The sequence below is a fragment of the Varroa destructor genome, unplaced genomic scaffold, assembly GCF_002443255.2.
Source record: "Varroa destructor unplaced genomic scaffold, Vdes_3.0 BEIS01000002.1, whole genome shotgun sequence".
NCBI classification, from domain to species: Eukaryota; Metazoa; Arthropoda; class Arachnida; order Mesostigmata; family Varroidae; genus Varroa; species Varroa destructor.
This window is the reverse complement of record NW_019211455.1, coordinates 20,919,041-20,933,935: the sequence shown is the minus strand read 5'-3', so window position 1 is coordinate 20,933,935 and position 14,895 is coordinate 20,919,041. Positions and strand designations below refer to the sequence as shown.

Genomic DNA, 14,895 nt, shown 5'->3' with positions numbered 1-14,895 from the left:
CTGTCGTGTTGCCGTGATTTTCATAGAACGCTTTTATGTAGCACATTGCATAACAGACCATTCAATAGGCCATTATAATCTATTTGGTTGCAGACGGGCCACATTCATCCTCTATGTCGTATTCGTCGACTCCTGTTCATTTCAGGCAGCGTTCGGCGATTCCAAACTGGCCTTATGAGCAACAAGACAAAGGTTCTCAGGCTGCCATTGGCAGCTATGGCTTTTACATGAATGGTAGTCATGCCTACAACAATAAGAGTAAATTAGAATATGGCGAAGTTAAAAATGCCACTCAGTCTTTTACCAATCTAACAAATTTTTCCTATACCAATGTAGCTAGCAGAGTCGGCAGCGGCGCCTGAACCGTTGGATCAATCCACTGAAAACAAAAACGTTTTTCAGTCTATTATAAATACTACTGAAATGTGTATGGACGATCCCAAAGTGTGGCCAGCCCTCGATTACTGTTTGGGTGCACATTTTGAGCATTTGTCTATTTAACTGAATGAACACATGGCCATTACCATTAAAATAACATATATTACATAGTATTAACCATTTCGTTATTAATCGATATAGACATGGATATAATTTCTAAAGGCAAGTGCCTCATTATGCCTGATTGACCCTAAGCGAGAACGATCCTAGAAGACAATCATATACCGCGAAGTCACTTAGTAAATGGTCTCGAAAGGCTCTGTGGCGCAGATGAATATATAAAACGCCGTTCATGTAACACATTTGATTTGGTCGCTTAAGAACAAGTTAAGCAACGACTTGTGTAGAAAAATAACCCGTATCGTCTCCATCATATTTACAGGACACGTTTGTGCATGATAGTTTCTATATCTATTATTAATAAAATAGTTGGTGATATTATTGGCAATATTATTCAAAAGGAAGTCGACTTTATTCTCGGAAGCGCGCGACAGGGGAATGGATGTACTACATTAAAAACAAGTAGTCGTTATATATATATATGTATATATATATAACGGGAGCGGTACCTCTGTGCAAATGTTACTTGTTCCGTTACATAGCAATAGCGATGGAAGCACTGAAGATTCCTGGTACGGGCCGTAACACCCGGACGTATGTCCTAACGTACAGCCCACAGCCGTTTGCGCTTTCAACTACTTCTTGACAACAATAAGCCAGAAACGCGGTGATTCCTGGCTGACAGTTGTTCAGGATTTGTCGTAACACGGTCGAACCCTCGTTACGACTCTACGACGCCTGGTCGATCGACTGCGTTTTCTGAGGAACACCGTTACAAACATAGATAGTTCCGCAGCCATCGAGTTATAAAGTCATACTCTTTGTAGCGGCCCCTTTCGCACTCAAAGATACTTTGAACTTGTAGCTTAGCCGACCACTTCGTCCACCCCCCAGTTAACTAATCTCTTAATCTAGACGAACGGTTTGTAGATACTTCGACATAGTTCGCAATATATTCAAAGGATTTGGGCTAGTTCCCTCCGAAAAATGATGTACTCATCGCCTCATTTGGGTAAACCACTCTCATATATTGCTTAGTGATTGGTACTCTTTATTCAATACGTGTATGTATATCTCTATATAATATTTGCTTACAGCAAATTTACCTAGAAAACAGTCAGGCCAGGTATTTGTTATAGCGAATCCTCACTGCAAATGCGATCGCTTTGTATCTCACCGATCCGCCGTTCGTCTTACTGGCATTCCCTAACTATGTGACAAAGGCCCTTTTATAACTCCAGCGACGCGACTGTTTGTCAACGACGGCATAGATCTTTTTATTCGACTCTAATTTCAAATCGATCTATTGTTTAAAGTAAAGGCTTAGCTATTTATCCAGTCAGAGTTGCTCCATTTGGAATCGTTAATGACTTTCTTCAGAACCTTTCGAGGGCATAAATGTATCTTAAGGTATAATTGTACTGCTTCTGTGCCTAGTGCTTTGGAAGTTCTATTGTATATTGCTTAGGCATCAAAGAACGGCTTCACCTATTTTGATTACCCGCGTCTTCTGAATAGTCGGCCTGTAATACCCTCTACCCCTCTGATGCAGATACAAATAGACTGGCACGATATGACGCGAAAATCCTCCATCTTAGTTGTGACTGTATTAGGCGTTCACGTCAGTTAAGAAGTTAATATTAACTGTTTAAGACGAACCTGTGCGACGTCCTGAATAACTTTTCTGTCAGTCAAAGCTACAAAAGATCTCTTCTCATCTATCAATGATGTTCATCCTGCTTTATTTCCGTTTTTTCCAAAACATCCGGCCGCTTTGTATCGGATAATCTCCTATGGTCAAGGGCTGTTTACGTTCAACCTGGTAACTTTTGAATTATTCACTTGGTCTTCAATAGAAATGGTAGTCTCTAGCTCTATCGCCGCAGTATATCAAGTCGAATTATCGTTATTATTTTAGCAGGACAGCAGGTGTGCACCATTATAATTTCGTAACTTGTTTCAAAGCATGCGCCTATTTTCTGATAGAGTCATGTTAGTACAAATTCAATCTTTTTCAAACAAACATTTATATACGAAGCTAGAAGAGATCTTATTTTATCCTGCTTCTAATTGAACTCAAAGGTCCTATAGTGACTAAACAGACCAGGGTCCTCTTCGATATTATGCGGATGGACAATGTAAATAAAAAGACGGACTTATGGCCATTTGTTTAGTATTGTGTACTTGTTTATGATTGCGTTAAAACGACAGGAATTTGTCTGATCTTTCATCGTGCCGGAAGCCGCCGCTAAATAGAAATCAGATACGCTCATTAAATATCCATATATAATAAATATTACAGTTTGAGTTGTATTCCAGCCAAGTAAAGTACATGGCTCGACATCTCTGTGCTATTCTGTATCGGTAGCGCTGTTTGTCGTTCTTAGGATAGCAAGTTCTACTACTGCAGCGTTTAACAATGTCAGTTTTTCTTGTAATCTTTATCGTTTCTTACAGAGTTCAGATAAGCGCGCCTTGTTTGAAATTTGATTTAGCCACTAACGTACCCTCCCAATGTGGGACTTTACGTTGTATGATTTACTTAGTTCGCGTTCTATAGCAATCGCACAAATCTGTAATTATATTTTTGCTACATCAAGAAAAAATGTAGATATCCTTCTCTAGCGTTAGTGCTTTGGTCGGTTTATTTGTAGGAGATCAAGGACAAATGCTTCCTGCTTTTCCCAGGTCCGCCCCAGGCTGCTAGTAGTCCACTGTCTTTTAGTTCAGGAGTCGTTTGTTAGTTACTAGATAAAGCTACAAGGCATAGGCACTCGAGCTCTAAGCCGTGTAGTTTCCATGTGCTCCTCGAGAATACTCGGGAACACTCTAGGCTCTAGCCAGGCGTGAACATATTTCGCAACTATACAGATATCTAAAGTAATGTTTTATAGTGTAACTAGTAAATGCTTTCGATCTTCGGTCCGGTACCGCCGTTAGCTGATCTATCAAACAATTAGCTCCCAACATGAAACGATGTGTTTACGCCCCGATTCGAGCCTAGACCAGCCTTCCTACGGCCTCAGCCGTTGCCAGAAAAAATGCACTCTGTTGATACCTAGCAAATGTATACTTTTTACATTGCCAGGGTCATCTGTTTACTTTTCCTAACAGAAATAGGCGGAGTGATTTTTTCACTCTGAGATTCTGTTTTAATAATTTTAATAGCGTCAATGGTCAAATGTTTACCTGTGAACATCCAAACATCTTATAGATATTTATAAAAAAAGTCATGTTACAGATACACCGAACCTATAATAAAAAATCTGAAATTAACTTTACCCGGCGAGCAAGTTCTCATGTAATGCAGACACATATTTACACCGTCTACGACACAATATGTATCATAGGAAACTTGTTCAGATTACAGCACTTCACATAATCGTCGTTCCTTCCTTAATTCCTCAGGCAATATCGGCTGCCGTCAAAATCTTTTCCGCTTCAGGTTGGGGGCATGAGTACAATACAATTTTCCAGGTTAAGCTACACTATTTCACGATCTCAATGAGGGTAGAAAAGTGACTAAAAAAGATAGCAAAGGCCTGTAGTAAGGAAATGTTCCCGTTGTGTGGGGAAGTTTGACACGAACGATAAATGCCTTTTTACTAGATCAGATGACCCACTCATTCTATATCTCCAAAGTCATATAAAATAATTACGAAATATAGCGAAGAATGGTCATCTATTTACATTGAAATTATGTAATAATTAGAAAAGATTTTTAACTTTACACAACTTTTTTTTGGTATCACTGTTATCAATCAACAGAACAGAACAAATAAACAATTCGGATTTCATAAAAATACTCAAGAATTTAGGTTTTTTTTGGTTATTTGTTGTTTTTTGATCCAGTTAAATAAGATTTGCTTATATATTTTCAAAACGTAAATAAGGCTTTGTTTATAGAGCTTTTACATGCCCCTTCTCTGTTAATCGAGAAGCAGCAAGTATAGCTTAAGTCTTTTTTAAGAAAAAAAACTTCCATCGTACAGCACAAATTCAAGATCTGATATCGATTCTTGAGTGAATATTATGAACTTGGACTGATAGATTCGCATAGACAAGTGCTCAGGTACTTGAGCTGACACCTTCACCAATGATTTGCTTCTAAACTCCCTTTGATTTATTCACTTTGCTAATAGGACTGATCACGCGAGGAATATTTTTCAGCAAGATAAAAATTTAGAACAAACATTTATGTAGTCCGCCACGTCACAATTAAAATTTACTAAGACTTTTTTAATATATAGTGATTAGGTATGTCTTAGCATTTATATTATATATTGACGTGGAACTTGAACACCGTAACAAAGCCAAAAACCAAATCTAGATTAGAAACGGTGATAGCAAGGTTTATCCGTAACTAGCAGGATACTATTCAGCTGTCGGCCATATCGGTTAGCTTACAGGTTAGATAGAGCCGACAATCTACACTCGGTACGATCAGCCACTGAGTCACTCCAGTAAGGATTTTGCAAGGTACGTCGGAAGATGACCCGCCCGGGACATTCGAAGCGGCGTGAGCAGACAACTAGATCAATTTTTCAAGAAGTTAATTTCTTCATCTCTTCGTCGCTCGGCCGTCGGTTCGCTCGCCTAAATTTCGGAACAGACAACCCCTTTTAATTATACTCCCCTTATTTGGTGAGTCGACAAACGCAACAGGGCTTCATTCGGTCGCTAGGCGACGCAATATCATTTTGTTGCTGAATACTTGACCGGTTCAATAGGATAGACATATTTAGTATACTGATGAAATTCTGGGCGGACCTTAAAGGAGTTTCGATAGTGACAAGTTTTAGTCATTACGAAAGAAGACTTTTTCGAACTACTGTATAGCTTTCTGCGTCTACACAAATCGGGCGGGACATGAGGCGGTGGCCCCTTTCAACGAATGGCTAAACTGCTATCTTCAAGTCTAAACCTAATTCTTTTACGGATTAATTGCCGATTGATACCTGATTTGCGCGGCGCTCTGTAGTACTTAGTAATAATATCTTGCACAGTTACTCTGCTTTTTTTACTCTTATTGTTTGAGTATAACAACAGTGAATGCTTATTTTATCATAAACACCACAGGTGATTTCAGCAGACTCAGTATTAAGATTATTCCCCAACTACGCTGGAATCGCTAATTTGGAATTTTTTTCTGTAGCCCCAGTAAAATAGCACCAGCAAACGGGGTTCAGCGACCCTTTCGAACGGCTACCTATCTGCTCAGACATTTTGTAAAGTCGACGGTGGCTTTACCCTTAAAACCAGATGATTCCATCTAAGAACTGATTACGTGGTCTTTCCACGAGATGTTTGCGTACCTCTGTTTGAGCATTTTGAGGCGGTATTTCGTGCTGCACACGACCAACGCTAGCCGGCCGTATCCGGAAAGACAATAATAAGAATACCTTTTGTTATAACAATGTAAGTACATTTAAATCCTTTTTAGTTTCTCGTTTTTCCTTGTATATATAGGCTCTATTCAAATGTTGCCGCGTTTGGTAAAATTTCTGTCCTCAATGAAACATCTGGCGGACAGCGTCATTATTGGTAATGTCAATCCGACAAAGAGCCTAGACTAGACGGACCATCCTGTTATTTCGTCTGTCCGACCGCTTTTCTGTGTAAAACTTGTGTGCGCGATTACCTAATCTAAATATAGCCTTATATAAATATAACAAGACAAAACGCACAAAAATGAAATACATATGGAAACCAATATTGAAATGAATAAGTAGCCAGGCCTTACATCGTCGGTGAAACAGAACATGAAAATATATGATGTCGCAGAGTTTTCCACCACATTTCGCTATTTGTTCTGCCCCCTAAAAATCTCATATACGATACAATCGCCAAACTTATCAAAAACTAGAAAGCTACTTCTATTAAGCACAGCTTTATTTGAAGCGGGCTTGATGTGCGACATTAATGACTCGCAGGCATGAGTGCCATTGAAGTTCTGGCAGTCAGTGCTAAAATAATAGCTCGAATCAATATTACAAAAACAATATAATCGCGACGGATTGATCTTCAAAAGTCTACCCTCAAAATACTCTAGGAAACAAAGTAGGATCAGCGCGCTACTTCCTCATGCCGACAGTACAAATTAAAAAACTTTTGCTTTTTTGGTGGACAAACTGATGGAGCAACCGCAGTTAACTTAGCACGTGGTTAGTTAATTATTCTACACTCGTATATGCAGATTAATAATATACCCGAATAAGAAAAGTGGATGGGATCAGAGCTCGCCTCGAAAAGACTCGTTTAATATGCCTATACTATTAGACTGGAGTGCGTTGATAATTAAAAAAATACTTCGTCTTTTCCAGTTGCCCTTACTTATGGTTTATTTCGGATACACCATTTGAAAGTTCCCTCTGTAATAATAAACAAATAAAATACACTGTAACGACATTGTGTCGTAAGTGCAGTTTCAACTCGAAGGAGTTCTGCGTGGACAACAGTATCCAATATCCTTCGTACTGTGCGTTTCTTTCGAGCTAAAAGGTTACTGAAGCTACCGAGACATAGGTCTTGTACGCGGTAACAACGTTGTCTCTGAAAGGACTGTCTGATAATGCTTTGCCAGGATTCTAAAGGGTAGCCGAGACCTAGAGGATGCCCAACGGTCGACCGCTTGAGTTCGATGACGACGATCTGGAGGGGTTCGACGAAAGGGGGCCGACAAACGACTTGGGAGACGGCCGAAGAAAATTGACTGTAGTCGCCTAACTGTCGTTAACTCCTCAGCTCCTTTGAGATTCCACAAAAATTTGGAGACTGGATACTCGTAGAATCCGACAAAGGGTCACAGCTTAACGCTGCATCCAAATACCTCGTTTGGTATCACGCGTCACGTGGCCGCGTTAGCAATGCTGCATAAAATCGCGATGGGCGAAGGAAAGTGATATCTATATGTCTACATGAACCGGAATGTGTAGTTCAGGACGGAAGCCATGGCCTAGGGTCCAGCCAGATTTTTATCTAAAACGGCTATGCTTTACGTCTGCTAGGATTGCTAGGGCCCGATTCAGTGGGAATTGCTCACTACGAACCAAAGTGTTGATCGGCATACCTATTTGGTCTCGAGTCAATAAAACTTCTTATTCAATAGAAAAGGCCCGACCAACGAGGTCAGATCACATTGTCTTCATTATCAAGACAGCGCGAGGCAAATATCGTCGAAGCTGCTCTCCTGGACATTGAATATGAGGTTTTGTTGTGTATTCTTTGGACCTTGCGCCGACGGATTGTCACTTTTTCGTTCACTCAACAATCGTTGCGGCCTTACCCTCGATACGGAAGAAAATCTAAACCGTAATTGGAAAACTTCTTCGAAAGCAAACCCGCTATCTTGTGGTAGAAGTATGGGAGAAAATCGTGAATAATACTGGGATATACGCAACATAGTAACTCATTATCTCAAAAGGGCAAAGCAGTATCTTCTGTTCAGTGAGAGAATCGCGAAAACTTCCTTTTCGTCTTCATTTCTTCCTTATAACGCGTATATAGAAGGAAAAGCTATAGGAGATGTAAATCAGTGAGCAGAAAATCTTTTCATGCGACACAGCACACATAACGAACTGTCGAAGCAGAGCCAATTTGTTTTGCCCGCGGTTCAATTGTCCGTGACATCAGCTGCTGCCCTCGGGCATTAACAGCAATAAAACTTCGTAACATTTAAGCAAAAAGCAAATAACCACAATGATAATAATATAGCATGCTATGCTCACATTTCAAAGCTCAAAAAACCCCAATGTAACATAACCCATCACGTTCGGTTATAACATCTCGTTATTAAAAGCCCGACTAAAATTAGTGGGCACCGTGGGCGCTACACGTTCACTTGAGCTTCTAGTTCTCTCGTATACGTGTGCCTATCTGCCAGCACTTCTCTTACCCTCGAATGATATAAACCTACTCCACCATTTAAGGTAGTCCAACACGAGCCCACATTCACATACCTATGCCCATTGAAAGGCAGCTGAACTTTAGCCAGCCCAAGATGTAGGACATGCGATCTAATGTAGCAGGAATGATGATGGAACGTGACAGAGTAGCAGACCGTTTTGTATGAATCGGGTTTGAACACTGGAAATATTCACTGTTAACAAAAGCATCGTTGACGCGGGAAAGTGACACCATTTTTCGGCGTACCGCATAAGTAGCCTGGCGCAGGTACGGTTTATGGCAAGAAGTTTCCTCGCGGTTTAGGTATTTGAACCCTGAAGGAGGGCCATCATTTGATTAAGCTGTTACTAGAACTATAAGTACGTCGAACTTGTTTTCAGTTTTCGAATCAATGTAGTGCAGTGACTAATTCATCAATTTGCCAGTGTAACATCTAACGCTTCGTTGAATTAGAGAAGTTGTTGTCGGCACACATTTTGTTTGAATAACTTTTACGGTGATCTTAACCACAGTGGTACCTCTAGTTACCCTAAGCCACCACCGTAGAACCTTGTACCCCACGAGTCTAGCAATCGTGTAAACATATACCCCACCGTCATTTCTTGGAACAACTCGAACTATCACTCGTTATAATAAAACAACAACTCTTTGAAACATAAAAGTACAATGAACAACTTTAATATATTGTCTTTATATGTCTTTAATAATTGTCGCTGCTTCCTTTTATGTTTTATAGATGTATAAAGCCGAGTTACCGCTACGAACAGGATTAGCGCAAGCTGTTTTTCCTTGACTTTTCATAGTTGTTGCGTAAAATATTATCCTTGGAGATTAGAGTTGGATTGGAATGGTCTAAAACTCACAGTAGCTGACAAACGTAACCTATTAAATGAGTTAGAAACGAAGCATAAATCCAGTCTTTACTTAAGTACGATTTTTCCTCTGTACGATAACGCAATTTACGTCAATTAACGCCTTAAGTATTCGTAAACATTAGCTGGTGCTTTATGAAGAGTAGCAAACAGGGGTCTCATATATTAACAGGGCGCGAGATACACTTACACTCTTTGAAATCTTAACCCACCCATTCATATATCGTCATTCGGGCTTTCACCAGGTGAGTTGTCGTCAACCATCGATGATTAGAAAATTCGAGCGGCTTATGAGTTCCATCTTGGATCCACAACGGAGGGAACAGTTCGCTGCATAAAGCTTGGCGTTCGGTAGAAGTTCTATTTTAACAAAAACCTAAAACTGCTATTTCGTATCGTGAAATTCGCCAGAAAAAAGATACGACTCGAAAATTAATCTCGTACAAGAGTTCTCTTGACGGGGAGCGCTGATGGGAGCCGAGCATCTCAACATGGTAATGCTGGCGTTCCTGTATCGTATTGCTTCGCCTCTTTTAAAATATACACCTTTGATCAGATGCAAAAAATGAACAAATTCGTTTTTCCTAATTTCGACCTGCCTTTGTCAGGCTGGGTACAACGGACCTATTTTTGCACCAATTTGTCACTTGTGATGGACAATCGTTGCCCTACAAACAACCACACCGCTAAAGGGACGCAGCCTAAGCAGGAGAACATCAGCTGTACGACCTTATACTGTCTGTTTGGTGGCCTGCTATTGTTGTGCCCTATAGATGTGTTAATCCTGCTTCATCAATTATGACGAACAAGGTTGTAACATGGCGGTGCCAAGTAGCCTGGTACTCATAGGTGGGATTCTCTCTAGATGGCCTTAGGACCTACGAAATGTTATTCAATGCTGAAAAATGTACATTTAAATGAGCACGTATTTATTGAATAGAGGAACTCTGTCGGAAACACTGTCAAATCGATAGGAGAAGTGTAACAAACAAGTAAACTGTTTGCGCCTTGTTAGAATAACTGTTTCTACGTTGATTCCAATATATTAATCAAGAATAGATAATTAACTGTCTATAATTGTATGCAATCATGGCATAACTGTGTTCTCTGAAATAATTGCTTTAGATTGAGTAATTATTACGCTTGTCTCCTAATTTGCTAGAACAAACAATTTAAGGAAATTGGAAAAAAGCTACTTTTTCCAATTTCCTTATTAGAAAAGCTACTAGAGTTGAATTTTAGCACAGGCGCCAGGACAAATCCTATGCAGATCCATTGCCATTGAATACGTTTATTAGGTATATTTATTGTGTTGTCTTTCGTAGTTTCTCTATTTCAGTCATATCTGTAGAATTGCATGGTGGTTACCGTTGAAAAGGACGCCTACATCACCGCTAACATATTTTTGCTGAAGGCGTTTCGCTCATCTTGGTGGATATACAATGGCTTTTAGAATAGTCATAATTTTTTGCTTAACCGACAAGGAACTATAGGAGAGATTCTGTTTCAAATACTATAGATACGTAAATCCTATAAGACAACGTATCGATTCCGATGCTTGTGTACAGACCGCCGTTGCGTGACATGATTTTTCTAACGAAAAGAGAATTAGGTCAGATCTCGTAAGCTCACTCGAGAACGTACATTCTCGGCAAGAGCCGGAGCCGTTCATGCTTCGCGAAGCGCTTAATTTGAAAGATGAATTCATTGATAGTTTTTTAATCATCCTATACGTTGGACACTCATTCGATATTGCAGTAAATAAAATTAAAGGCAACTTAGCTGTAACTGAGTCCAACGTATTATATGCCACTAATAATAACAGCTATTGTGATTTTATTATTATTTTTTTCCTACACTTTTCATTTATCATGCGGACCGGTACATAGCACAATTTCGAATTAACCAGCCTTTCGCATATAGAATGTTGTTTGAATATATATATATAAATATTCTATACTATATATAGGTATAGAAATTTAAATAAGTATATAAATAAAATAAATAAGTCCAAAAGCATTACTGATATTTTATTTAGACATAAATCCCGAAAATTACGTCGAAGAAACTCCAGCGTTAATTTTCACATGTTTGACTGATTACTTTCGAATGTTTGTGTTAGATTGCTTGAACGTAACGAGAACCACAACAGAAACTGAAAACAAAATCGTAGTGATACTTATATTTCTTCGAATTTTCATCCACATGAAAGCAGCCGTTTGTTCAGGGACCGCTTTGGAGATGTCACATGTGACGCTCACGAACAGACTGCCTTGAGCCGTATATATCCTATCGTATATTAATAATATATCCTATCGTATATATTATTAATGACAGAGCATTAATATTACAGAGTTAATTTCTGAGAATTCGATTCGGAGCAAACTGGAACAAGCGATACAGATTTTCGTCCATATTGGAAAAGGTGAGAGGCATCTGGGGTGCATTCAAAGGTGATAAGCTTCGCGGATTTCTGCTCAGCCAACATTACAAACAAAATAACAATTAGGAAAATGCTCATGTATAAGTACGACTAACTCTATTTTGGACCAAACGAACATTTTGAATAGTGGGCCAACACAATTTCTCTGATTGCCGATGTTGAATTCAGAGTACCTTGGGTTTCGCTAGACTAGCGTATAAAATCGAAAGCGTAGTTTCTGTTTTGTGCATTTTCATTTTTCGTCCGGTCTTGTGGACGCACCTTGTAGGCCAAGGTCATAAAATTACTTAGAAGAAGGATAAAAATTTGTAGCTTGAACAATTATGGATCACGACTTAAAAAGAGAGCACGAAATTATTCCTTTAAATGTTTCTGTAATGCCAATAAATAGTGTTTTTGCCGAGCTCTAGCCGCCGTACGCTTCTCTATTCCACATGAATCAGTTATTAATGTTGCTATCCTTTTGTGCAGAGCAAGAGATGATTATAATGGAATACAATGGTATTGTATAAACGTCGTATATATTCAAATTTTTTTTCATTCTCAGATCAACGTGCTCGATCAGAGGATTGCTCAACGACGGGTACCGCATGGTACAGGAGTGACATCTCGTGCGGTCACCACATCTTGTGCGGATACATACAACTCCTGGTCAATAGGACCCCCTGTTACACATATGATGTGATGAAACCCACGTACTGCGACACGTGTTATGTGCCGGCTCGTACAAGGTCTTCGAAACTAGGTAAATCGTGCCGGAGGTAGTGGCCACAGCATAACTTCGTGATCTCTTTTATTGCGTATTTTGGTTAACAGTTTACCCCCATGTACATTATACCACCTCCTGGCGAGAACTTGCTGGGCACGACACCGATTTCTTCCAACGATAACAAGATCTTCGACGTACGGCTACGTTTTTATCTGTCCCGGTGGACTCTGAGCACGAAATAGAAAGTTATTCAGCAGCAGAAAGAATAGCAAAAAACTTAGATTATCATTCTGCGCAACATCTGTATAGAACACATGCCAAGGCTTCGCGCCGCCTTCAGCATGGCCGTCCTTGCAATATGTGCATGGCATACGTGCCAGTTTCTCAATGTATCCAGCACGTCTATGTAGAGGGCAGCATGTGGTAAGCTTGAGAACCATACCATGCCTGGTAGTCTCGTCATAGACGTGCACAGTCAGTATATGATGCGGTATCTGATCGCAAAGCGTCCACCATGATTCACGCGTTGCTTGCAGTCATAAGTGCCTGCACTTTGTTTTCCTAAGAACCAAGCACAAAACTCAAACGAGGGAGTTAAACCTCGCTGCTCGAACGGTAGATGCTTTTAATTTGCCGTAAGCAATAGACTAGCTCTTAAAAACGTTCACGAATCCGATCAAGATACGTTGTTGCCCACAAACATAATGACCCCATAGAACCGCTAAATAGCTGTAACGTAATGCGACAAAGAGTGAATGGTGAAAATAATTTCAAAATGTAACGCAACAGATTTTTTAAATCAAGATTGGCCGTTAGCTTCGATCGTTGGTCGATACTGCCAAGCGATTCCTTCATTTTACGTTACGGAATATCACTTACGGGTTATTTATGAACCAATACGCTTCGTTCAGAGTTAAAAAAAAAAAACTGATATTTTATATAGAACACCTTTTGACATTTTTTCCGAAAATTAATTTGGGGAAGCAACATACGTACCACTTGACAAATTTTATGTGTACCTATAAAAAACTTGTTAAAAGAACTGGTCAAAACGACGTCGGGCTAGTCGTTCTTACCAAGCTGTCTTATAACTGAAAACGTAAGGTGAATCGATTTCTCACCGCCGTCACCTGGAAAGATCAATTGTGGGCCTAGAGCTATGCATTCTATTCTTTTTTCAGTAAGTTAGTATCTATTAATTGGTGCCGCCCTTGGAAAGACATATTAGGTACCGGTACATCAGCAAACTTTCCGCTCAGCTCGATGCGGGCCATGATCGTTATGCTCGTTATAGCTGCTATACGAGCTGTGCTATCTTAGTGCTTTACTTAATCTGAATTCTCTATGGAGTGATTTGAATTAAGCCGTTACAAGCGAATCCGTTGCAGTTTTTGATGGCATTTGACACGTAACACGTTACATGTGAAGTTTTGGCCGATAGAGCTTGCACATTGCAAGCTTTGCTTTCATAAAAAGCCTCCTCGATTGGCAGCGTATCCATGTTTTTTGGAGCCATGTCCTACTGGTTTTCAGCAATTTAGTCCTCTTTTTTGAAACATGCGCAATATTCATGTACTGCGCTTTCACTTAAGGCCCCCTTTAGTAATATCTTTATCAATATTTCGATAAACCTCCGCAATGTTGTGAGCTTCGGGAAACATCTTGAGCATGGCGTATACGTTTACAGTATAACACCTATTATGACATTTGCTACAGGCAAAAACTGCATCACGGGCTCAGAGCGGCTGCTCTCGACAGTACGGCTGGGTGCTGTCGGTGAAATTGGGTAGCGTATAAAAAAGATTATGATCAATTGCCATCAACCTATATGTATTCCCCTACAGTGACCAAATAGTCGGACAGGCAAATAAATCACACACTCAAAGTTGAGGTACTTTGCCGAATTGATTTACTTACTAAAGTACTCTGTCAGCCAGTGAGTATCATTATCTGTACGTTTTAAATTTTACGTTTGGCATCGCCGTTGGCCATTCGAAAATTAGTACCATTATTTATCGGTACGATCAACAACACCACACATTATTCCCCTTTGCCTAACTAGCTACACACGTATAGATAGATACGCAATACATATACACATGCGCCTTAAAAACTGAACAAAAAACGTCAACACTTAGCAAAGAACAGCAAATCTATAAACACGAAAATACAAACCAAGTCTGCTCAACCGGATTAGCAGGTGACCAAATTTGAATTTTGGCGGGCGCTATCTTAGCAGTTCTCTATTTTGGTCAATTACAATCCTACGTAGACGATGGCAATGAAGGTAGTTCTACTCGAGCTGCGTACAGTTCCCACTGATGTAACCAACACTTGAGTGCCAAAGCCGAGCTTACCGCACCCATTAATCGCTGGATGAGCAATTATTACCTGTTGCCTTAATTAAAAACCTTATATCGATCGTACTGTATAGTCCTTAGTGTGCTAACCTAGTTCATAGACAAACA

At 39.8% G+C, this 14,895-nt stretch overlaps 2 protein-coding genes across 19 annotated transcripts in view; both read left to right on the top strand.

The window, feature by feature from the left end:
- Positions 1–2,671, top strand: part of LOC111245109 (protein bicaudal C homolog 1-like) — a 41,816-nt gene extending 39,145 nt beyond the window's left edge. For 11 of the 12 annotated variants that reach the window (XM_086980279.1, XM_022792980.2, XM_086980285.1 and 8 more), the window contains one exon: positions 94–2,671. In XM_086980279.1, the coding sequence (XP_086836405.1) occupies positions 94–362 (269 nt within the window). In that variant the 3' untranslated portion in view covers positions 363–2,671. The remainder of the gene's footprint in view (positions 1–93) is intronic. The other variant, XM_086980278.1, reaches the window with a different exon arrangement.
- A 3,120-nt stretch (positions 2,672–5,791) lies between these two features.
- The window catches only part of LOC111245042 (uncharacterized), a 36,274-nt gene continuing 27,170 nt past the window's right edge, over positions 5,792–14,895 (top strand). For 6 of the 7 annotated variants that reach the window (XM_086980287.1, XM_086980288.1, XM_086980289.1 and 3 more), the window contains exons 1-2: positions 11,561–11,700; positions 12,266–12,463. In XM_086980287.1, coding sequence (XP_086836413.1) covers positions 12,403–12,463 — 61 coding nt within the window. In that variant the 5' untranslated portion in view covers positions 11,561–11,700; positions 12,266–12,402. Of the gene's footprint in view, positions 5,917–11,560; positions 11,701–12,265; positions 12,464–14,895 lie in introns of those variants that run through there. The other variant, XM_086980286.1, reaches the window with a different exon arrangement.